The sequence below is a fragment of the Rhopilema esculentum genome, chromosome 13 (genome assembly GCF_057945365.1).
Source record: "Rhopilema esculentum isolate cy_ngs chromosome 13, ASM5794536v1, whole genome shotgun sequence".
Classification (NCBI taxonomy): Eukaryota; Metazoa; Cnidaria; class Scyphozoa; order Rhizostomeae; family Rhizostomatidae; genus Rhopilema; species Rhopilema esculentum.
The window spans coordinates 11,782,843-11,808,060 of NC_142827.1; the positions used below are offsets into that span (position 1 = coordinate 11,782,843).

Consider the following 25,218-nt stretch of genomic DNA (forward strand, 5'->3'; position numbering starts at 1 on the left):
TCATTTTCTGAATTACAATGAAATCTGTACCATTTTTGACACTTACTAATGTTTCGAAAAAAAAGATATTCTTGCCCTTTTTATTCGTTTTGCCCCCCTCCTCCCCCTGTTCAATTCTGCGTCCGGCGGCCCTGCAAAATTGGTACAGCTTTCATGGTAGTTTAGAAATTTAATAGAAGTAATAAACATTGCACATAGCTAGAAATAACTTTGCTACTTGAAAATGGCTCTGAAAAAAGCAAACATTTCACAACATATTAACTAAAAGCTTTTTCGTCGGACACTCCTCAGAGCATAGAACGTCAGAATGAAGGTCCGAAAGAACACGATGAAAAGTACATACCCAGTTGTGGATCGAAATAGGCCAATCAGAAAAACGCAAGCACAAGACCGGTATAATTGACCAATCAGTGCTGCGTGCATATAGAAAAATCCCCACTGGAGCCCAAGAACCCCTTCTGTCTACACAATGTGACGGAGTCACTGAGTGCCACGAAGACACGTGATGAAAACTAACTTAATTTTTAGAAACATTACGAATGCGGTTGTTTTGTTTAAGACTTGCTTTGTTTATCCCCCGCTGACATTGCTTTGTAATTATAATTCATGGTACGCGTAGAAATTTCTGGAACGTTCGATGGTAATCTTGCAAGTATGATGTAATCACGATAGGTATTTTCGTAAAGTTACGTAATAATAAGTAGGAGTATAAATAGAGGCTGTGTGCCCGTGAAGAGGGGATTCTTTTCTAAGTGGTGGTTAGTGAGTAGAGTTGTAATGATTTTAGTGATTATTTCGGCGTGGTAAAAATTAAAAAGGTCTATTTCTTGCTTCGTGAACTGTTCATGTAGTTGTTGCGTTCGAAGCAATATTGAGTTCACGACATTTTGGTACCAGAAGTGGGGTCATTTATCGCCGAGGAAAAATACTTCGGTAGGCGAGGATCACGTAAGTGGAGTAAAAACTGTTTAATTTGGTTTGAAATACTGTGGTGTGTTGGAATAGTACCATGGCAGCCGAAGGAAGACGAGGGAAAAGGCAGGAAGAAGCCCAGCATACAAGCGAAGAACGAGGGGAAAGTGGAGCAGTTTTAGAAATACTTAAATGGATGACAGAAAAAGAAGAAAAAGAGCGCCTCTATAGAGAGGAGCAGGATCGAAAGAGAGACGAGCAGTTTATGCAACTAATAGCCACACTTGGAAAAAAGCAATCCGACATAGAAGAGCAAGTAAAGGCACAAGAGGCGCAGCGAAAACAAGAGGAGAAGGCCCAGTTGGAGAAAATTATTCGTCTTCAGAATGAAGAGCGGGAAGCCAGAGAGCGAGAAAGAGAGAGAGAAATTAAAGCAAGAGAACTGGAAAAGGTAAATCGTGAGCGAGAGAAAGAGGAAAGGTTGGCCAGAGAGGAGGAAAGAAGACTTGCGTGGGAAGCTCAAGCTGACAACGAGAGAAGGCAATTTTTAGAGAAATTCGCAGAACTCAGTTTATCCAGCCAGGGACAAGAACCAATGATAAACCTTGGGAAGCCTGCTCTTAAAAAGCTCTGTGACGATGACGATATAGAGCATTTTCTCACCACATTCGAGCGTGTAGCGGAAACATATGGATGGAAAGCAGAGGTTTGGTCGGTGAAATTAGCACCATTGCTCTCTGGAAAAGCACAAGCCGCGTATGCCAACATGGACCCAGAGAAGTCTCGCATTTACGAAGAAGTGAAAAAAGCCATTTTGAGGAGGTACGATATTAATGAAGAAACCTATCGTCAGAGATTTAGAGCCACAAGGAAAAGGAACGAGGAGAGTTGCACTGAACTGGAGGTGAAACTGCGTGATCTATACTGCAAGTGGGTACATCCCTCTACAAGTTCAAAGGAGCAGATTTCCAATGCTATCATATTGGAGCAGCTACTAAGTTCTCTGCCATTAGAGCTACAAATTTGGATCAGAGAGCGAAAGCCTACAACATCAGAAGAAGCTGCCATATTGGCTGACGATTACCTGTTAGCACGAAAGGCCACAATCAGGGGACAGGGTACCCAAGAAATTAGATGTCATGGTTGTAAAAGGACTGGCCATATTTTAAAGAACTGCCCTGTACCAAAACAAGCAGATACGACGGTACCAGTAGGCAAAAGAAAGCCTGAAAACGATACAATACAACATACACCTACAAGGAGCTCGACAATTCAGTGTTTTAAGTGCGGGAGACCAGGACACATCTGCATTGTCCGTCAAATCAGGCCCACAACAACAACAACAGAGGGAGACATACGGGATATTATGTTAAACATAAAGACAAGTTGATCAGATCAGCACAATCATTTGACTTTGGAGAGCATTCAGTTGGTAAAATTCTAAAGGCTTTCAGCTGCAGAGGGGAAATAGAAGGGAGACCGGTAGACATTCTTGTCGACACTGGCTGTTCAAGGACACTTGTGCACAAAGACTTGATACCAGAAGGCAAAGTCAATGAGGAAACCAGAGTTGATATACAATGCGCACATGGTGATTATGTCAGCTACCCGACTGCCGAAGTCAGCATAAAGATTCAAGACAAAGTGTTCTTGCAAAGGGTTGTGGTGTCTCCGAATCTTCCAAGACCGGTTCTGTTAGGCATGGACATAGTAAATGATGAGAAGTTTGAGAGGGATGAAATTGAAGCTTTTATAGTAGTGACCAGAGCACAGGAGAAAGCACGGGAACAAGAAGAGGCGATACAGTTGGCCAGGGAGATCTGCTCGGGTGCAAAAGCGCGGGCTTTAAGCGACGCTAGCGGAGAAGGCAATCAATCAGAGGAAACTTCAGATGTAAATTGCGAGATAAATTCTTCAACTGGAGATGTGGATAGAGACGACAATACCGAGGGGACAGTTGAATCGTTGTCTGGGTCAAAAGAAGTACAGATGGCGGAAACAGCAAAGATAAATACAAATGACGAAAATGAAGGAAGTTTAGAGATGAAGAATTCCAGTTGGAGCGCTGCAGAGATAAGAGAAATGCAGGGGAATGACACAACATTGGATAAATGTAAGGAGTATGCGCAGTTGAAGTCATCATTAAATGGCAAGGTGAGGTTTATAGAGAGGGGAAATAGCTCAGAAGATCAAGAGGAGAATGACTTAGTGGTACCTTCTATAAACAACGAATTTTCTAAAGATGGCTGGGAAGCAGTAAAAATTGAGGAAGATCTTAGTGCCAGCCAATCAAGAACATTGCATGTCCTACTACAAAGATTCGCAACCGTTTTGAAAGACTCTCCTGGAAAAACAACAGTAGTAGAACACCAGATTCACACAGGAGATGCAAAACCAGTTAGGAAGAGGCCGTATCGTCTGCCACAGTCACAGTATGAGAAAATCAAGACGGAAATCGAAAAAATGGAAGAGATGGGAATCATCCAGCCTTCAAATAGTGAATGGGCAGCTCCAGTAGTGATTGTTCCAAAAAAAGATGGATCGCTGAGAATATGTATTGATTATAGAGAATTGAACAAGGTGTCTTCATTTGATGCATACCCGATGCCGCGGGTTGATGAAATTCTTGACAGGCTTGGCAATTCAAGGTACATCTCCACCCTGGATCTTACAAGAGGATATTGGCAAGTCCCATTAAGTCCTGATGCAGTACCAAAGACAGCATTCACAACACCTTTTGGTTTATTTGAATTTCGAGTTATGCCTATGGGATTACACGGAGCTCCTGCTACTTTTCAGAGGATGATGGACAAGATACTTAAAGGAATGGAAAAATGTGCAGCAGCATTTTTAGATGACGTCATAGAATTCAGTGCTACATGGGAGGACCACTTAAAACATTTGGAGGAGATATTGACGCGTATCAGTAAAGCGGGGCTCACAGCAAATCCAAAGAAATGCTCATTGGCAATGAACGAGGCGCATTATCTGGGACATATTGTTGTAAATGGCAAAGTTCGACCAGAAGCTGACAAAGTGAAAGCGGTCAGAGACTTTTTGAGACCAGAAAGCAAAAAGCAAGTGCGCTCATTTCTTGGTTTAACGGGATATTACCGAAAATTCATACCCAGTTATGCAAACATCGCAGCCCCATTAACGGACCTCACTAAAAAGGAAGTAAAAGGTACTATTCAATGGACAGATGATTGTGAAAACGCATTCAGAAGACTTAAAAAGGCTCTATGTTCATCACCAGTCTTGAGAAGCCCTGACTACAGCAAAGAGTTTTTACTACAGACGGATGCATCAGATAGAGGACTTGGAGCAGTTCTTAGTCAAATTGGAGATGACAATGAAGAACACCCCGTAATGTATCTTAGCCGCAAGTTACTTGATCGAGAGAGACGCTATGCTGTTGTAGAGAAAGAGTGTTTGGCTATCATATGGGCAATACAGCAGTTGCGAGTTTATCTATATGGCCGGAAGTTTTCAATTCAGACAGACCATAATGCATTAAAATGGTTGGACCAGATGAAAGAGAAGAACAGCAGGCTAACTAGATGGAGTTTGGCATTACAGATGTATAACTACAGAGTAGAGTATCGGAGAGGACAGGATAACTCAAATGCGGACACATTATCAAGGATTTGAACACGTTGTAAAAAGACAGTCAAAAATGTACCATTTTTGTCTACCGAAGGAGGGGGAAATGTCACGAAGACACGTGATGAAAACTAACTTAATTTTTAGAAACATTACGTATGCGGTTGTTTTGTTTAAGACTTGCTTTGTTTATCCCCCGCTGACATTGCTTTGTAATTATAATTCATGGTACGCGTAGAAATTTCTGGAACGTTCGATGGTAATCTTGCAAGTATGATGTAATCACGATAGGTATTTTCGTAAAGTTACGTAATAATAAGTAGGAGTATAAATAGAGGCTGTGTGCCCGTGAAGAGGGGATTCTTTTCTAAGTGGTGGTTAGTGAGTAGAGTTGTAATGATTTTAGTGATTATTTCGGCGTGGTAAAAATTAAAAAGGTCTATTTCTTGCTTCGTGAACTGTTCATGTAGTTGTTGCGTTCGAAGCAATATTGAGTTCACGACAACAATCGCAGCTTTTTTGTTCGTATAACTTGCGATCTTTTCTTTAGTATAAGATAAAATGACATCTTCTGGATAACCGTTGTCCAAAAAGATTGTTTTACGTTTTTCCAGTTCAGCGTGCAGTTTAGATTTCGAGCAGATCATCAGTGCCCTATGTACTAAAGTTTTGACAAGGTTGGCAGACCTGTCAAGTTTCAGTTTTGAAAATGAAAGTGAGTTTTTTGAAAAGGAAGGATCGTCATGGGTGGGGTCTTGTAGAACGATTCCTGTCCACCACACAAGCAAAGCAAAGCAGGGTCACAGGGCGTAGCCCCAAAAACTTTTCCTTTGCCACGCCCTCTAGTTCTTCCGACACACCTTTTTTAGCAGGGACCGCAGAAGTGGCAGGGGGATCGAGGGGGCTTTGTTTTTCGCCATTTTATTCTGTTTTTATTGAGAAAGAATGTATAACAGTACATAATCATGAATTAAATTAATCTGGTGCACTGCGCTGCGCAAATAATTGCAAAAGTACACAGTACTGTGGACCTGGAATGCAGGGGAAGGAATTTACGTGCGAGCAAGCGGAGCGCGACAGTGTAACTGATATCCCAAATAGTCGCAGCTAACCTGCTATTCGTGTAGGCTTGCCAATGAATGTAACATCACTTAACCTGGACAAATTCGCTGTTATCTAGTCATCTTATTATCTAGTTGCTGTTATCGTGCCAACATGCCTTGTTAAAAGGAGAGATTTTGCTAGGATTTGGAATAAAAATTGAATAAATTAAATCAGCCAAGAAGTTTGTTGCAAAATGCGTGAGAATCTTGCTTCGATGCATGTGAGCGTGAGAAATGACCAAAATGCGTGTGTCTCACGCAAAATGCGTGTGACTTGGTAGGTCTGGGTTGGCTTTGCGTTGTTTTGGGCAAAATGAATTCCAGCGTATGTACTGACCGGTAAAAGTAGGCTTGCGATATACATTGGTAAGAAATCCAGCGATAGACTTTTCGACCAAAACATCTAAAAATGGCAAGGAATCATTTTCTCCCTTTTAGGCTATTAAGGTGTTTTGAGAAAAATGTCACACTCAGCCTCTGTTTTGAAAATGGCATATGTGTCATTCACATACCGAAAACTGACACCTGGCTTTTGGTTGTAGTCGAACAAACGCTCTTCGTGAAAGCCAACAAAGATATTAGCCAAGGCAGGTCCCAGAGGGCTACCCATAGCGACACCATCTTTTTGTTGGTACATTTTATTGTTAAAACTGAATTCAACTGGACGTGTTGCAGTTTCCATCAGTTCAAGGAATACTTCCTCTGGGAATGGTGGGCTATTAAGTTCGCTCCGGTACAAAGCATCGGCACATATTTTGATGGTCTCACTCAAAGGGAAATTTGTGAAAAGACAACTAATGTCGAAAGCAGGGGCGAAACTTCACTATTTTCATTAAGGTGGTATGAAGAGTCTTTCCTCTTTTTTGATACATCTTTTCTTTAAAATACGTTGTACTTAATTTTCTTTTTAATTTTTATTGTAACTTGGGGTAGCTCCGATTGAGCGGCAGGCACACACCCTTCCCCGATTTTTGTGAAAGGTGCATTATATTCGACAAATAATCAGATCAATTATAACATACTAAAGAAAAAAAATGAATTCACGTTAATGCAATCATACATACTATAGTAATAAAACTTACAAGTTGAACCGAAAATATAATGTTCAGAAATGAATGGAATTCTCGTATTTTCAATCTATCTTTTTCAAAGCGAACTTTCAGTCTCTATCCTTTCCAAAGCGAACATTCAGTCTCTTCTCTTTTAAGGTGAAGTTTCAGTTACTATCTCTTTCAGGCACCGCGCAGCCATTGGGCTAGCAAGGGCTATAGTCCCCCCCCCCCCCCACTTTCTTGCAATAGTAGGTTAGAAAATATTTGGATAGTTTATTCATACGGATCTTACGTAGTAGCAGTTCTTCTTGAATGGGAACCCTTTTTTGTTAATTTTCTTAGTATTTTATTTTCTGTAATGATATTTGGTATTTCTGACATGGTTAGCTTGGTTTTTTATTATCTTAATGCTAATCATATCTATCTTTATAGTAATTAATATCTTCTTTGAAAAAGACTGTTTGTAAATAATTAGTGGAAATAAGCAAGCATTTTCTACAAGGGGATTTTTTTTAAAGTTAGCAAGACAAAAACAAAACAGCTAAGACACTGTGTATATACTGAAGACACTGTGTACGCTGGTCGACCTATACTGAAGAAATTTTCCCGCCAAAGAGACAGTCTCCTTCGCAGTAGATGTTGTTTGAAATTGAGAATCACAGACGTTTGCGCTTTTTCCAGCAAAGCCAAAATATAGGTTATTTTACAAAGTGTCTAAAGACAAACCACGTTGTTGTGAAAATAATACACAAAAAATATTTTTTAAGAAGAGCATTTTTAGATTTTTTTTAATCAGAGGGGCTTGTGTCCCCGTGCCCCCCCAGCTCCGGAAGCCCTGTGCATATGATTTTGCATATAAGCCAATTTTTTTTCGCTCTACCATCTAAACTGCTTTAACAAGGAAAGCACTGACGTGCAGAACGCTATGGATATCTGAAGAAAAAGCAATAAACCTGATTTCACTTTCGATTTCAATTTCTAGGTGCAATTTACCAGACACCTTGTTTGTCAAAACATATCCACTGTCTCGTCATGGAGACATTAGCATGAATAATATGTTAAGATAACACTCACGTCCAATATCTTCAGATAAATCTACAAGGTGTTCTTGGTCGTAAACTCCTTTCTTTGTCTGATTCGAATTTTGCATATGATTATCCTAAAAGATAATAAAACAGAGCCAAGCACTGTAATGAATGTGGAAGTTATACATGGTTCTTTATTAAGTAGTAACAAGAAGAATTTTTATAAGGCAAAGAGCAGAGCTAACAAAAACTTTTTGTGTAGCTATATATCACAGAAGACTATTGCTTCATCGCTGAGCATTTTATGTCATTTATACCGCTACATCTACTTCGAAAATCTAAAGCTACTTGGCAATTCATTGGCCATAACTGCTTGGCAATTCTTATACATAAGCTCTTATATCGTTATGTAGCTTAGACCAACTATTTTTACTTTCATTTTACGAATTTTTCTTAAATTACAGCACAGACTAATATTTCATGTCATACATTGTGTTTCTTTTTTATATATGTTTTATTACGCTAAAACTGGAAAGTAACTCCTACCTTTGGAACGTATTTGCTGATGATAAGAAAGTCAAAGTATGCGGCCAAGACACCAATCGCTAAGCACAGTCCAACAATGACAGCAATGATCAGGGCCAAATCGTAAATGCCGGCTAAATCAACGCACTTATACACTGCAAAAAATTCAACTCCATCAATATGATAAAGTTTGAATAAAAAAAGTGAAACATTTTTTTTGGGCTGCTCCGTAAATTTTGAAATTGCATTCAAATATGAAGCAACGCAGTTCAACTAACCTGTAGTTGGTAAGGGCACAGTACAATTGCAGCTTCCTTTTAACTGATGACATTTGCCCGATGTTTGATAGCTTGAAACTGGTTCCCATCTGACGACTTTCGGAGCAACAAGAATCAAACATATGATGGAAAGGGTAATGACAAGTCCATGAAAGACTAATACAAAAACGAGCTGCAAAGTAAAGGGTGAAATTGTTTAACATACATAACACCGCTCAAAATAAAAACAACAACATTGCTATCTAATTTTATTTAATTTATCTAATAAAATTAAAGATTTAGATATAACATTAAAAAACTTCAAACAAGATAACAAATGCTTCATGCCAAAGCAAAAGACACTTCGACACTTGAGCATCAATCGATGTCTGATGGCAGGACATTTTTTAAGAATTTTTTAGTGGTGGGGCATTTTTCAAAAAAACTCAAGCTTACCACCAGAAAGTTTGTGGGGTATAAATACCTCGCTTACGCTACACATCCTGGCTTGTTTGAAGGGCTAGATTGGTTGTTTTATGATGATAAAAAAGAGAATATTATGTTTCTTTTTGCCAGAACATATTTTCATGTTAGCTCTTTTTAAAAGGCCTCACAGTTGCTTTGACATTTGAGGGTAAAAGTAGCATTTTGCTCGTCAGTGGTAGGGGAATCGTCGGGCCTGGTGGGGCAATTCCCCCGACACTGAATATGTTAAAAAATGCCCTGTCTGCGGGTTATTTACAAGCAACCGCAATTGTGAAATGAAAAAACAATAATCCCACCTCTTCCTTTAATTTGTTTAAAACAATGATGACTATTCCAACGAGGCCAAATAGTGCACACTGTAGAATAAAGTAATTGCGTTACAAATTATATACAATAAATATACATTTAATATTTAAAAGAGAAAATTCTGCAGGCTCTAAATCAGAAGGGAAGAAAACATCTAGTGTTTGAACTGGATAACTTGGGTTAGTTTTTCAGTTACATTTGGGACGTGTCATAAAGTATCTATGACAGGAGGGCTGAGGGTATGTGGCTTTATCCAAAAATTTTCACAGCCCCTATAAAAAGGGAGAGAAAAATCCATGGCCTATTGTGAAAAGGCAAATGTTTTTCGTAGCCAATGTCAAAACTTCGTGTTTTATTTTTCAGCGTGGTAGATTTAGTTATCATTTTGTTTGCATGTTTTCATCATGACATTAAAATTGTTGCCATAAATATTTTGAAAACCAATATTTACACTAATTTACGCTGGTCTATTGTAACTAAATATGTATCTTAATGAAACGAACTTTTTGTGGTACTCTGTTGTAGACACGACCACTTTTGTTTTTATGAAGATGCTTTTACCATCACTGTCATCATCTCCCTATTCACTGTCATCATCGTTACTGACTGTTGCACGAATCACAATGCCCTTACCTTGAAAAGGAACTTCCCTGAATCGATTGCAAAGAGCTCAGAAACAAAGCGCAGAAAGACTAGGCAAGCAGAAAACAAGAAGAAGAGTGAAACAAGGAAAAAGAAGACTCTCAGAAATGGTTTCACCTTAATGCAGTTAAGCATTCGTTGGAAAGTAACCATTTCCACAAGAGAGCAGAAGGGTTTGTGAAAAGGCTATTGGACAACCAAGGAGTTCTGAAAGCAAGTGGATCAGTTTTGCATATGGAGAGGAAGAAGGCAAAAGAGGAGAAGGACAAAAGTAAACAGAGAACATTATTTTCATGTCTTCAGAGAAAGGCAATCCAGGAAAGTTCAAGTAGTTGTTAAAGTTCAACTTCAGATTCTGACTGTTTACAACAATTTGAACATTTCTTTTGCAGTCAATGACAGCATCATATAATTCTAAACATTTTTGTTCGAGTTGCTCAAAACGTTTTTGTGACCAATCAAAATTTTGCAAACATTTTTTGTGGCCTATTGTGAAAAGTTTTGGTGGCCCCGACCTATATCCTCCATCACCCTGTAGTAGATGCTTTATGACACATCCCTTAAGAGTTGAAATAGCTTGGATAGAAACATTATGTTAAAAACGGGTTTGGCAAAGTATATATTTCACGTAAGAAGTATTGATTTAGCAACAGTATGATGTAGAAACATTCCTAGCACCAAACTATTGGAAAACCGTGAGTTTACGACAACCGGTTTATTGTGTACTCTCTTTTCGCGATGATCACCAAGTCAAGTACGAGATCGATTTTATAGAGCCTCAAATAGACTTCAAAATGCATTCCACGTAAAAATTTTATCAAAGTCCATTAAGAGATGTCAAAATCATGGTTAATTTTTGACCTTGCGGTGCAATGAATACATCTGTAACAGGTGCAGTTTTCGTTCAATTTTAAGCTGAAATTACTTTACGCAAAGAATCTTAGCATTTTACTGTGAGCGGCAATGTTCAGTTACTCATCGAATTATCCTTATGCACGACACTTAACTCACAGTGGTTGCATTTCTAAAACCATTAATACTCCAGCCACTACAATTTTGCACAAGTCATAAATTTTACTAAACATAAATCGCATTCGCAAAACCGAAATTATGACGCAACTCAAATCTGAATCACAGCTGTTGAAGCAAAATTAATTAATCAATTACAGGTGTTCAAACTACTAGAAATTTTAAGATTCATCTCCTGAAATCGTCTCAAGTAAAAGTTACAATAGTTACAATTAAATATGCAATGTTCGTATTGTAAGATTTCAGTCAGTAGCCATTGCATCCTGAGCAAAAGCCACTTAAAGAATCCATTCACGACGCTATGCTTCTTCCTAAATCATCTCAAGAAGATGTTACAATATCTTGCTCTCTTCGTGTCTTTTAAATGAAAATGCAACGTAATTGTGAATTGTTAGGTCTCAATCAGTAGCCATTGCACCTGAGAAAAAGCCACTTAAAGAATTTATTCACGTCGCTATATTTCCTTCTAAATCATCTCAAGAAAGTGCTACAATATCATCTTGCTCTCTTCATGTTTTACCAATAGATATTACATATTCTGTCAATTATAAGAATCTCAATCAGTAGCCATTGCACCCTGAGCATAAGACACCTTTGAAATTCATTCACGCTGTTGTGTTTTGAAATAACATCCAGTAAAGGTGACAATATCGTGCTAACTTTATGTCTTATCAATAATTATTCGACATATTCTGTCGATGGTACCTATTTGATTAGCAGCTTTTTTCCTGAAAATTTCCTGCTCTGTATTCTTCAAATTATGATCCTATTCTAGTTGGGTTGAGAGTGAACCCATCTGTGTTGGTGTTATTACCACTTTTCTTGTAATAGTCTCAGAAGATATATGTTCATACCAAAGAAGGAGGAATTCGAATTTGTGTTCATCAAAACTTAATATCATAAAATGAAAAAGGAACGTTTAAATGTGCTTTGGTGGGAGGTGTTGACATATGTTTTTAGGTTCAAGAAAATCAAATTACATGATTGACATTATTGGCTCGAATATCCACATAGGTTTTGGTAATAGGAATGTACAAATTTTGAAGAAAACAACATCAGTAAAACTTGCAGACATCGCTTTTAAAATGACTGCATTTCTAAACAATAAAGAAGATTTGCACATTTCTGTTTGCAACAGCGGCATGAAAATTAATTCTATTGCTAGGCAGTAGCGGTAAAACAAAATCAGTTAGTAATCAAATACAGCGTTTGATAAAAGGCTGCTGCTGATCAATAGCAAAGATTAATCAAATCTGGTGATGAAATCAACGGCGAATTATAGTAGAGTTTATGCAATGGCTACTTCAGATGCACTTGGGTCCCAATCCACTACTTGAATAATATGCAATAAAGCACCATCAGGTGCCCTTTTGATGGATAGAAACAAGACTTGACACTATAGGCGCCCACTTATTCCTTTCGTTCCTGGATTTAGCAACTTATCCTAGTAGATAAATCATGATCATGACTGTCGAATGATGAATCATTTAGATTCAATTGACACTCCTTTCACATCTTCCACATCTTTCATGTTCTTTCACATTGTCATTTTTTATGCGCAGTAATATTTCTGCATAACTCAAATTCGAATTGAAAACATATATTTTTAGAACTTGATACTTGAATTTTCTTTGCATCCTGCGATGATGACCGTATTTTTCAAATATTTTCATGACTTTAGATGTGATCAAAAAAAATTGTAGATGTCTTTAAAAGGTGCAGTCGGCATCAAATTCCTCCACGTACGGCAAAGGAATGGGACTATACAAGCTAATAACAGTAAATTTAAGAACATAAACTGGCATTTAGAAACTCCATATATTAAGAAATTTGAAACTATTAGCTAGTACAATAGAAGATGCACAACAGATGCTCATTTGCTAATCACTGATTAAGGATAATGAAAACAAAACAGTTTAAGTTTTGCATTTCCGGCCAGTATAAACGAAAACTCCATTTCAACTGAGAATAAGTAATCGAACTCATTTAAGCATTTAAGAAACTCACTGGTATACCGAGCCAGCTGGCTGTTTCAGCCAAACTCACGTCAGCAGCATTTTCCAACAAAAATGAAAATACTGTCAAGACAATTCCCAAGAGAACTTCCAAGATGTGAAGGAAAAGGCATAACTTGATGACGATAGTCCTTTTGGATGCCATTTGCCAATACTCTCACTAAATAGCACAGAATTACGAGGAATGCAGCATTCTTCCATCGTCGTAACTCATCGTATGACCATATTGCGAATGCACGTTTCCATGGATATAAAAAGCAAAATGTTGACAAAATGATATGATCGGACAGGCTGACTTTCGCTTGATACCTGCTCGCTTAGTAGGCTAAATTAGCACTAAGCTTGAGCGTAAGGTTAATGTTTCCAAATTTTCATGACATCTCAGCCATAATTCTAAAAGCTTTAGGGTATGGTTAAAGATTTGAATTGTCTGAGCCATAAAATTATTCATAGAACGCGAAGCAGGTGTCACGGGGGTAAAGCAGACCTATGAAGTGCAATCATTTAAAAAAAAACTGTCAGAAAAAAGGCTTATAATGACCACACATTTCTTCACTAAACCTGACCAGATGAAGCAAGAACCAATGCATCTTTTGCTACTAATGAGAAAATGCTCTGTGAGCAAATAGACACCCCCAATGGCTTCTCGAGGCGGCTGTACAGAAGTCTATAAAGGCTAGAAATAAAAATTGTTCATGGTTATTAAAACCAGCAAGAAGCAGCTTATAAACAGGTATATCCAGGATATAGGAAAAGATTCCAATGAAGCCCCCCGTCTCCAAGCCAAGACCTGGATGGAGCAACTTGAAAATGAGAACAGGTGCTTGCATTTAATCGATCAAATTATAAATTAGAAAGAAACGCTTGCATTTATAGCATTTAACGGCAATCATTCCCACCCTATTATTAAATTAATTCAGTAGGTTAATTGCTGTCAAAAATGATTGCATTCATAGAGCCCACACCATGCTTGAACATTCACATTCGCTTACATACTGTTGTAAATGACAGCCTTACTTGGAACGAAGCTATGCGCTTCTTACCAACCATACTTTCAGTAGAGATGTGTAATCATAGTTCACTTTACTGCTGCAAAATATTCGACTCACTGGCGCTTGAACTCAAACAAACGGCATTTTGGAAAACTGTTGAATAAATTTCGTCAATATTCACTCTTCTTCTTACAGAGACAACATCTCCATAGCAATGCTCATTGAAAGGTATCCAGTCAATTCTGATATCACTTGTCTAAAAAATCCCTTTGATTTGATTAAGGCATAGACACTTCTGAATAAACATGCATATTCTGTACTATTTCAAGTGGTGTCCTCGCTTAATGACAGTCAGTGCTTTCATTAGACACGGCACGGCAGAAGCAGACACGACCAATTTAAAGCCTTGAAAAAGATGGAAGACAAACAAAATCCTACTTTCAAGCTTTAATACCCAATTTTAAGGTAGTGGAATCCTGAAAGGCATCATGCATTAGGGTTAAATGGTGCTGGTACATGGGAAGACCAGCGTGCTTCAAGAATAAAGAAGTTCGCTACATTTAATTTGGACCAGTGACTGGTGATCAATTGTTGCATACTATTCAAGAACCATCTTTCTCATCTTTCCTTCGCATTTTAAAACTAAGCACATGTTAAACCTTCATCCAGAAACATCATAGTTGCAGTGCCACTACAAAAATGGACACAAAGCTTTCATTTTTGTGACACAAAGCTAGATCAATAAATTTGCATATACATGATGGGCACGCTTAACCAGCAAACTGAAAGCTTCCAAGTTATGAGAAAGACGTTATGAAAAGACACCTTCTGTCTAAATTGCTTAAAGTTCAATTTGGTGTACACAGTTAACTATGAGACAATAATACATCTACGGAACTTCTCGCAGTCAGTACTTGAAACGCACATTTCAGGCTATCCAGGTGAAGTTGTTGCATCACTTATGGCTAGGACAGCGTATTGTTAAATCTTCTGAATTGAAGGCGCATCCTGAAATGATACCGGTTTGTTACTGAAGATGCTCATTATACATCATTATTCTACATCTTGTACTTAGAAGATTCAATGTCAAAGGTAATGAAAGTTTCTTGTCATTTTTTTAAATAAGAATCTTATAAACAACAATTCTTAGTTCAGTATCCTATACTACTGCATTTGTCTATATTAATTTTTCTATTGACCAATTGATAAGCGGACTGATGATTTTATCTTAACCTTTCCGATACAAAATTTGAAAATGACGGCTTACCAGTTTGCTTGGCACAGACGTAATGAAATGATCTCGTGCAAGCACCATTGAGACAGACAAGAGATGCACCAATTTCAGAACAGATGTTGCATTTCTGAAAAAGAATGTTTATTAAACATTTACTAAAGACGAATAAAACTCCGTATGAAGCCATTCCTAAAGCAGTCAAATTACTAAAATGCACCTGGTAGTTGCAATTAAATTTAAAATGCAAGCAGACTACTGATATTATAATGAGAAGTAATCTTCAGCTAAAGATAATATCTAACAATTTTTTTTGACTCAGAACAATGTCTACATGGGAAATTTTGTTGAAAGCCAAATGAAGTTCATTCACATTTAAATAGTACAGAAGCTACTAATTAATTTAATCTAGAAATGAATTATAAGACTAGCAGAATGCCCAGTTAGGAGTAAATCAAGCACGTAGCAGGAAACTGAAGATATGATTAACAAACATTTGAATTTACCATTAAACATTGAATCAAGGTTATTCAAAAGCACTTAAAGACAAAAACATAAGCATTGTTAGAAACAAAACTTAAATACTAAAAAACAATTAGTTGATGTAGATATCTAAGTTACTGATAAAAAAGAACTGAACGATAAACTTGACATATAATACGTTATAGGTTTGGATCAAGTCTTTATCAAAATTCACAGGCACATTCAAAATTCACTTTTCACTGAACTTAATCATCCGGGTAGATAGCAATTTTATGCAAAACATTCCAAATTTAATGGCTGACCTTTCTAGCAGCTTCCGAAATGGCACCCGCTATGCCACGCAGCTCTGATTCTATGATGCAGATTCCAGGGGTCCATATACTGCAGTCTCTGTGCAATCTAATAAAAAGGGTCTTTTCATCTTTGTGTGGCTGTTTTTGTCTTCCCGGGTCATTATTCACACTCAGTCTATAAGGACCAAAGAGAGGGCCAAGAACAGCAAAGTTTCCTGGCTTATTACAAAGAGCACAGACAATCGACTTTTTATCTAGGAGCTTCCAAGTGCTTTTGTCAACATTCTCCTTTAGTTCGAAGGTTTTCTCCATTACGGGTGCAATTATCCTCTTTGTCAAGTTAATGACAACATCCGACTCGACTTTCACTTTCTTCTTCAACCTGTCCGGCAATATTTCGGTTTGTTGATAAACAAATCGCTTCTGCTTTGTCTTTGATTCTTTCTTTTTCAACTTCTTTGCAGTGCTTTTATTGGTGGATCCTTTCGGTCTTCCACGACCTCTTTTTAGTGAAGGATTATTGCTCTCTGGCACATCACTATTTATTTGAGTCTTAGGGAATCCATTACCAGGACCAAAAGTCGTTTCCAAATTATGCTGGTTCACATACGGATTCTTGTTTTCAAGATTATCTAGATTCACAAACAGCAGTTGAAACTCTGATTCACTGATTGGTTCATCTCTCAACATTTGATTCCTTTCTGCACTCACGGTTTCTGTATTATCGCATTTAACAAGACCTCCATGTTGGGTTTTAGGAAGATTCACACCATTTTCTGTTTTAGTTTTATCACTTAGGTCAACAGTAGCCTGTTCTGTTGACATTTCACAATCTTTTGGACAATTCAAATCACGTGACTCATCAACAAAAATTCTTCTCAAGTTAACTACAACATTTTCTGGTTGTCCATCTCCTTGAAGTGCTGCATTGCTCACTACTTCTTCCATCCTGAAATTATGTAAACAATGTTAGCAGTCAAGCCTTGTCATGAAAAATAAAGAAGAGAGATCCCTTTAAATGGAAATCTAACAAAGTATTTCAGTCTCCTACACTAAATAGGGTTTTATACAAGAGAAAGGGGCCAGAGAAAAGCTGCAGCACAAAAAGAAATAACAGGGATGAGTGTTTAGTAGTTACTCAGTAGTATTTCACAAGTTGGATGTGTAAATTTCACAAAACAAAAAAGTTTGCAGTCTGAAAGGAATTATAGTTTCAGTCACTATTTGACTGATTAGATTATAAACAATGATTATTCTTAATATAGAACATTATAAGTTGCACCTTCTGGCAATGTGATTCAGGCTTCAAGAGGACTAGCCATCCAATATGCTATGTGATCATCAGCACTTGACTAGAGATTAGTATCAAAAAAATTTTAAAAAAATTCAATAATATGTTAAAGATTGTAGGACTCAGCTTTTGGACATGAAAAGCATATAATTATTAGAAGAGCAAGATTTAAAGCAGTTTGGATTTTGATAGATTGCTTCCCAGCCAAACTTTTAAGCTATTATATATGCACTCACCTCCCAAAAGAAATCAAACAAAAGCAAATGTTGTGCAGTGCTGATTCAAGTTAATGAAAACAAAAAGAAACGTTTATTGCTTATATTTATACAATGACAATAGGAATCACTTCAAAATTTCAGCTAATCATAAACCAAAGTGTAAATTACATCACTTTTAAAATTAAATTTAATTCATTTTATTCATTTAATTCACTTAAATATTTGGTGAGGTACTCAAGAGTCAAAAGGACAGCACAGGGCCTGTGAAGAAATTATCTGTATCCATTTTCAAAATAAGTGATAAGAATACTTGACAAAGCTCAAAGGTTTTATTAACTCATTATTGCTTGGCTTTCCAAGGATCGCGATTCGCTTAATCTTTCATAAAAAACCAAAGAAACCATAGCATTTTCAATTACTTTTGGACCTGGACTTTGAGAAGTTGTGCGACATGGAGAATTGTCTTGATTAAAAAGGCTAGTTTATACAACCATAAATTTTTCTGGCACTTTTGGAAAGGATGTTTTGGAACATGGCAACATAACATGGGGTGTTGAGTGAAAACCCCCAAAGAACAAGATGACAATGCCATTAGGTCTAACCCAACCCTTAGATCTTTACTGAAATTCCTTCTTTTCTTGAAATTTGGTTATGGGCTTTTGATTATTTTCTTCTCCTGTTGATTTCTTATCTGAGACGGCTCCAGAATCATTTTTTAAACTAAATATGCATTTGTTCTAAACTAAAGCAGACAATTATTGCTCTAAGCTAGCTAGGAAATATGTAAAACCAGATGAATCAAAAAAGGGCAGTAAGAAATGCAAGCACACAACTGTTACGGTTGCCTAATCAGTCTCTATTGAAAATACACTAGGTTACAAATGAAGTCGAAGAACAGCAGTTTTTTAATTTTTATGTTGGTGAATTCTAGAAATGCTAAATGGAACAATGACTTGGCTCTACCAACTATCCACAGAAAGTTTTGAGTTATTGGATTGAATTGCAACAAACTTGCATTAAATCTTTCGAAATACCACTAAAATGAACTTGCAAAAACTTTTTAGAATACCGTAAATCCTCAAATAAGCCCCTGGAGGCTTATTTGCAAAAATGAATTTCTATGTAGGGGCTTATTCGAATAAGCACCCATGGGGGTTTATTCGAGGGGGGGCTTATTTGCAATAATGATTTTTTAGGTAGAGGCTTATTTGAGAAAGGGGGGCTTATTCGAGCGTGGGGGCTTATTCGGGGATTTATGGTACTTAGACTTTCCTTCAAAGTAAGAATTATTATACATGTCAGCACTTGTCTCTCTCTCTCTACATTTTTTTATCTTTTCTCAATAATGACATTATTATCTGGGATCATACCTTCAACTAACATATACCTTTAAATCGGTTAATAAACTCTTGCCACAATATATCTAGAATTTCAATCTCAGTTCTTATGCCTAGAGACCAGGAACAGCCACTGTATGTGAAAAATTCATTTCCTTGAAAAGTACAACACATTATGGACATACAACAATTAGATAATTTAGTTTTATATTTTGGAATCCTATTCCCATTCATATACACTACCAGGACAAAACTATTGTAACACCCAAATGAAAATGGCATCAAAAAAATTTAAGTTTTGCAGCAATACATCCAGTGGTGGCACCAGGGGAGGGCTAGGGGGGCTACAGCCCCTCTGTCGGTAGCAACTACCCCCCCCCATCGGAGGAAATTTTAGGTTATTGTCGGAGCAAATTTGACAAAATAACGTACGAAAACTGCTTATTTTCGTCATTATAGCCCCCCCTAGCGGAAGCTCCAGCCCCTTTGTCAGAAGATTTCTGGCACCACCTCTGAATACATCCCTCTTACAAGGCCATTTTTTCTCAAATTTACCTGAAAATCTGCAAACTCTAAGTCCTTCCTTGGCCATCACAATGACCTAAATTTAAAATAAGCAAGAATTTCTTGTTGCCAATGAAAATGACTTGATTTGAAATCCACTTAGAGATGTTTTTGAGAATGAATGAGCATCCCACTGCATTTCACTAACAAATTTTGTGCATCAATTTCAAAGCAATTTCCCACACTTATCAGAGAGCCAAAAGCACCTCTACAAAATGTTTGTTTAATTAATACTTGAATTGCTGATTTTAAATTTTCAAAAATGAAAATGGAATATTCGAATTAACCTTTCATTGAATTTGCAGTTTTATTTGTGCGCCATTGGCTGATTAAACAATAGCTTAATCAGACAACAACAAAACTTATAGTGTAATCCGCCATTAATCCCCTTCACAGGTGTTGCAATACTTTTGTCCTGGTAGTGTATGTTGCTAAGTTCTATTCATGTTGATCATATCAAACTATCAGCTTAAATCAAGTGCAGATCTAGACCGGTTGCAAAGGTTTCAAAAAACCAGTCAAATTTTTAAGAGCTATGTTTCTCTGTAAATCTTGAATTTTTGATCTAAAATTTCAATTGCAACAATTGCTGCATTTCTCCCTGACTGACTACAGTTCTTCTGTTTACATACTGAATTGAACCCCCCCCCCTCCACAAGTTTCCGACAAAGTTCCCAGCTTCCTAATTCATCTTTTTATCCCAAAGTATCAGAGGAATTCAAAATCGAGGAAATCGGTTGCCATTTGAAGTGACAGTTTGGAGTATGCTGTCTATAACTGGTATCTAGAATCTACCTGGGTTTGTTGGAGGAATTTTTTGTACAACTTTTTTCAGCCTTTCATTTATTTCTCTTGCCAATGGCATCAGAAGGTGTCTGCTTTGTGTTGAGGCTGGAGCTCAGTGAAGGCTATGTCATGTCTTTGAGTTTCTTTTTGTTGTCCACAAGTATTGACCCATTGCATGAAGTTACCATTGTATTATAGATATCATTAATATAAACTAAAAAGATGAATTTCCATATATGTGTTGCAGGTGATAATTAGCACTGATGTCAGGTGTAATGAAATTGCTAGGTATTTTAGCCATTTTTTCCTGTAATATTGTTTTCTGAAAACCTGTTAAAACCTGTGAAAACCAGGCTTCAACCCTCCAAAATTTCCAAAATTCAGCTTGAACAGAAGCGGACTGGCCCACCAGGACACCGGGGAATTCCCTGGTGCGCCCTTTGCCTCAAGTTTTTTTTTCAAAAAACTTGAAAACTTTCAAAAGGCAAATAATCTTCGCACTGAACTAAAATTGACCTTTTATCAAAAACATGTTTGCATAAAAAGTTTAGCTTCACCTTTAAGTTGAGCAACATTAAAATTAATTGCAAAGTTTTCCAAATCCTAAAAGTCATAGAAAGACTAAAGTTTGATAAAAAAATTCTTGAAATTGAAAAACTTGAAAAGAACATATTTTTTTAAAAATGGCATTGAAAAAGCAAACATTTTGCAACTTACTAAAAGCTTTTCATTTTTCTTATGCAAAATGTTTTATTGACATCAGTTACTATGTAGCAGCCAGAAGGCCTACTCCAGCTACAAACCTGGTTAGCTTGTAATTTATTCAAGCAAGTGCGCAATACTTTAATTGATTCACTATCTGTTGAGGGTGTAGTAGGGGTCTTTACTAGCTAACAAGTAGACTGTTTTGCCAACTGATTAATGACTAATAATTTTGTGTGAAACCCAAGATTTATGACAAACCATGTTTGTTCTTTGACTTATGACTGATGCAAATTATTTCTAGTTTTTTGATATCCAATAACTGAAAGGGCTTGCACTTTAGAAAAGTTATACTGAGCACTACCCTGTGCTCTTTTGAGTCAGACTGTTTGTAACTGGATAAAATTATAGATATGTGGCTATTGGGTATGCAAACATTTACATATTACATAAACAAAGTTGGGGGAAGGGGATTTATACAAACAGCTACAGTCATTATGGCCAATTGTAAAAAATTTTTTAAATGATAATTCAGCAGGGAGGGGATCTTTGAAAATTTGCATACATTTTGATTGCATAATATATGCATATTCCCTGTGTTGTCTAGCTTGAATAATAGTCCTGTTTCTTTGGGCCAACAACTATCTTTTAATAATGAAAACTATATACTTAAAGATATGATAGAGGACAATACTTTCTAAGCGTTCTTTGACAAGCTATTCTATTTTTCAAATCAACTTATAACTCTTAGGCATCTTGCTTTTTGTATATGAGACGTTAAAACCAGGAGTTTTGAACTAAATAGAAATTATGACTAACTGAAGCCAAAAATCTTAAACACTTTTTAAAAAACATCATACTGAAATACAGTCAAATTGCCTGAGAGTTTCTTCATGCCACTGCCGATTGTTAATAAAACTTTGATTTTCAACACAAAGCATGTTCTGACATTCTAAAAAACGTGATTTGAATTTTTGCCAGGGCCCAGTTTCGTTTCCAACTTAGTTCCCTTTCTGTTGTCCATTGCGAAGGGTTTTAAGGATTAATTATCACATAGTTTGCAAAAAACTGATTCTCAAACACACAAAGTTTATCTGCACCTGTTTTACAAGCCCCAAAGTTGAGCAACTTAGGCACCTGTTGCCATAGAAAATTGCCTGCTCTTGGTTTTTAGCCTGTTTTGCCCCTCAAAAGGATTTAGCTCTCTCAATCTGTAGTATCCTCTGTGGTCCTTGATAATTTTAGGATTACATTACAAAAACAACTGTTTTCAACTCTTGTTTATCACTGAAACAAGTTTGATTTTCTTTTCTACACTGACCATTGCATGAAATACCTATGGGTAGGGTATTATACAGCTTTTTCATCTGACACTCCTCAGAGCATAAAACGTCAGAATAAGGGTCCAAAAGAAAACATACCATAAGAACACAATGAAAAATATACCCAGTTGTGGATCGAAATAGGCGAATCAGAAAAACGCAAGCACAAGACTGGTATAGTTGACCAATCTGTGTTATTATACAGGCTTCAAATATAACTAAGCTCAAATTTAATACTGTGTTTCTTGGTTCTTTGCTGATTTCAGTATCGAAAATTTCTTAAAGATCTCTTAAATACCAACTTGGTAGCCAATTGCTAGAGAGCTACTTTTCAGAAAAACAAAGATTTAACACAACTCACTATGAAAAATAAAGCCTTATAATTTGCATGGAGCTCCTCTATCTTTATTATCAATTGAACAGGAGATAGATGCCTAAATGCGGACAAGGTTGTTGAAAACGATGTCCATTGTCATTTCATTCATGGGCTCCGACAAAGGTTGGAAAGTGGGGGGGGGCCAAGTGAAAATTTAACACCCATAACAAAAGATTTTGAAAAAACTCTATTGTTTTGCAAGAAAGTGGGGGGGCCAAGGCCCCCCCCCCCCCTTCGTCGGAGGCCCTGCATTTGACACAGATAAAAGTGGCTTACAGCCACTCGACCACGAGCGCTTGACCAATCAAATTGCGCACAGAGAAAAACAGTTTCCGCCTTTCTGCAAATCGGTGAAATCCTAGAGCAGCGCGCAGTGGTTCTCTGATCAATCTGGCCTAAGTTATTTTTCGATTTGCTGTACTTATGCATGAAAACCATTATTACTATATGGTTTCTCAATTCTTGGTCATCATAGGACTCCCAATCTCATAAACAGTCCCTTGTAAAGAATGTGTCTATAGCAGCATTAGATACATATCCATGTTGTATATGTTCATAGATATCCATGTGTGTTGCATATTGTTTAAAATTGTATGAAGGATGGATTGATAAGAAGATAAAACTGAAATATTGTTTCCATCGATATATCATTATGATGAAAATTTATCAATGTATGTACCAAAAAAGGTTTTACTTACTTTCAGTAGAATCTTTAGAAAACAACTCCCCGAAAGAGTGCGGTTTCCCGGTTTCCCTACATTACTCAATGGCAAGAAAAACGCTACCACCTTAAGTCCTTGCGTAGGAGAGGCAGACAAGTGGCGGAAACCTTCAACTTGACCAACTCCGTCACGGAAATTATGGGGTTTTTGGGGGGGGGCTCAGGCCCCCTTATCAGCGATGCCATCGGAAAATTCAGGCTTTCGTCGGATAATTGACAACCGTTGAACGTGTCGAAATTACTCCAAGGAATCGTTCTGAAAAGGAATTTTAAGCTAATCTAAGGGGCGTAATTGCCGAATTTTTTGATCCGATTTTCCCTCTTTCCCCGAGGGGCCTCGATAACATCTCTGTGCCCTTTTCAGGGGCACCGGAAGCATTTTGAAGTGACGGGGGCAGCTGCTCAAAAAGGGTACATTTTCAATGACTAAAATTAGAATTAGTGCCTTTTTAAAGAAATTTTAAGTAGGGGGGCAATTTTTGAAAAGGGACGGGATAAACAAGCAAAAACGGGAGAAAAGGGGTATTTTCTAGAAAGCTTTGATGATTCCATAGTTCAAAGAAATTCATTTCGTATTTTAAATGAAATGAACAGCTTTGTGTTGACACTTGAAGTCAAGATATTATCCAAAAGTGAAAATGTATGTCTGATGAAAGTCCCAGAAAATCCATTAAAAAAACTGAGGAATAAATTCTCTATTTTTGTGAGTTTCCATAGTTGGCTTTGATTTACGACAATCTTTTTTATTAAAAAATCTTGGTATGGCTGGCCATGTGTCAAACTTTGATGTTGGGAGGCCATTCCATGCAATGAACAGTTTATTTCTTAATGTTGATTCCCTTAATTATGAATATATAATGAAACACTTCTTTCAACGGTCATACTGTCAGGTTATACGACAATAATGGCAGACAGCAAACTTTGAATGAGTCCAGTACTTCTTCTAAGCATGTATAAAATCCTCGTTGAAAAGTCTTGTTTGGCCTGAAATCAGCAAAAGTATCAAAGACGTTATCTGAAAACTCTTTCACCCGGAAATCAGGGCAACCCTGCTCGAGAAAGAGGCTAATGCATGCTCAGAATATCAAAAGTGGCCAGAGTTGCAATTTGGCCTTTTCGATAACCCAGTGTATTCATTCTTCATAAACAAAAAGGCAATTTAGTTTCATGGATTGATGGCCAAATTTCTCCATTTTGGCAGTTTGTCAAAACCCCTTGGCCGCCACAAATTGATTTGGCCGAAGAAGAAAAATTTGGCTGAATTCTGGCCGCATGTTTCAAAAAACAACGAAAGTTCAAAGGAAACAAAAATTTTTGCACAGATAATATGTGGCTGCCAACCATTCAAAACAACTGACAAAATCCTGAAGGTGGAAAGTCACAATTTACCCCTAAATGAATCCACAGATGCTGGTGTAAAGTGTTTCCAATAGAAACAATGATTCTTTTAAATAAAATCAGAATTATGCCAGAGTTATGCTAGATTCCAAATTATGCTAGATTTTATGCTTAATGACGATTTTTAGCCAATATTATGCTAATATTACGCTAGATCATGTCACACTGGCACCAGCCCATAATGCAGTGGCTGGAACGGGACTTGCCCCTAATTTTTTTTATGGCCACGCCCTTCGAAACCCCGAAAAACACTCCTTTCAGAAAATATTCGCTTCTATCTGTCCTTATTCATAAATATTACGATTTAGAGAAGATTTCAATTAACATAAAAATACAAAACCGAGTTAGATAAAATACAAATTTACCTTTGGCCACACAAGATAAAGCACCATCAAAAAGAACAAAAACGTGTTCCCAGCAGAACTGCTACTAATGCGTTCGATAGCGTAAATTTTCAAAGCATTTTCTCACCCATTATTGCAAAAAAGTTGGGGAGGACTATAGTCCCTGTCATACAACATTCCCAATTGAATGTTTCTCCCAGCTACC

The 25,218-nt window shown here is 37.1% G+C and overlaps 2 protein-coding genes across 5 annotated transcripts in view; both read right to left on the reverse strand.

Moving 5' to 3' along the window:
• LOC135691696 (uncharacterized) overlaps window positions 1-14,633 on the reverse strand; it is a 29,028-nt gene extending 14,395 nt beyond the window's left edge. For both annotated transcript variants that reach the window (XM_065209649.2, XM_065209646.2), the window contains exons 1-5: window positions 12,948-14,633; window positions 9,260-9,319; window positions 8,499-8,670; window positions 8,242-8,375; window positions 7,745-7,829 (exon numbers count right to left, since the gene is read on the reverse strand). In XM_065209649.2, coding sequence (XP_065065721.1) covers window positions 7,745-7,829; window positions 8,242-8,375; window positions 8,499-8,670; window positions 9,260-9,319; window positions 12,948-13,100 — 604 coding nt within the window. In that variant the 5' untranslated portion in view covers window positions 13,101-14,633. The remainder of the gene's footprint in view (window positions 1-7,744; window positions 7,830-8,241; window positions 8,376-8,498; window positions 8,671-9,259; window positions 9,320-12,947) is intronic.
• A 140-nt stretch (window positions 14,634-14,773) lies between these two features.
• Window positions 14,774-23,379, reverse strand: LOC148958660 (uncharacterized). Of its 3 annotated transcripts, none has more exons than XM_089112023.1 (5): window positions 23,249-23,341; window positions 19,356-19,401; window positions 15,964-16,903; window positions 15,215-15,308; window positions 14,774-14,955 (listed from the first exon to the last, which is right to left on the reverse strand). In XM_089112023.1, exons 3-5 carry the CDS (start codon window positions 16,900-16,902, stop codon window positions 14,903-14,905), a joined length of 1,086 nt encoding a protein of 361 aa, XP_088968149.1. In that variant the 5' UTR covers window position 16,903; window positions 19,356-19,401; window positions 23,249-23,341; the 3' UTR covers window positions 14,774-14,902. The 3 variants fall into 3 exon arrangements, with proteins under 3 accessions (XP_088968149.1, XP_088968148.1, XP_088968147.1); XM_089112022.1 differs by lacking the exon at window positions 19,356-19,401 and adding an exon at window positions 17,237-17,306 and having other exon boundaries at window positions 23,249-23,319; XM_089112021.1 differs by lacking the exon at window positions 19,356-19,401 and having other exon boundaries at window positions 23,249-23,379.
• Window positions 23,380-25,218: the final 1,839 nt, after the last annotated feature.

Bases quoted from the DNA above. Each gene is read 5' to 3' on its own strand.
- LOC148958660 (XM_089112021.1), bottom strand. From the start codon at position 16,902: ATGGAAGAAGTAGTGAGCAATGCAGCACTTCAAGGAGATGGACAACCA. The intron at 15,309-15,963 runs GTCAGCCATTAA...ATTCTTTTTCAG, and splicing joins TTTCGGAAGCTGCTAGAAAG to AAATGCAACATCTGTTCTGA. The intron at 14,956-15,214 runs GTAAGCCGTCAT...GTATCATTTCAG, and splicing joins CGTCTGTGCCAAGCAAACTG to GATGCGCCTTCAATTCAGAA.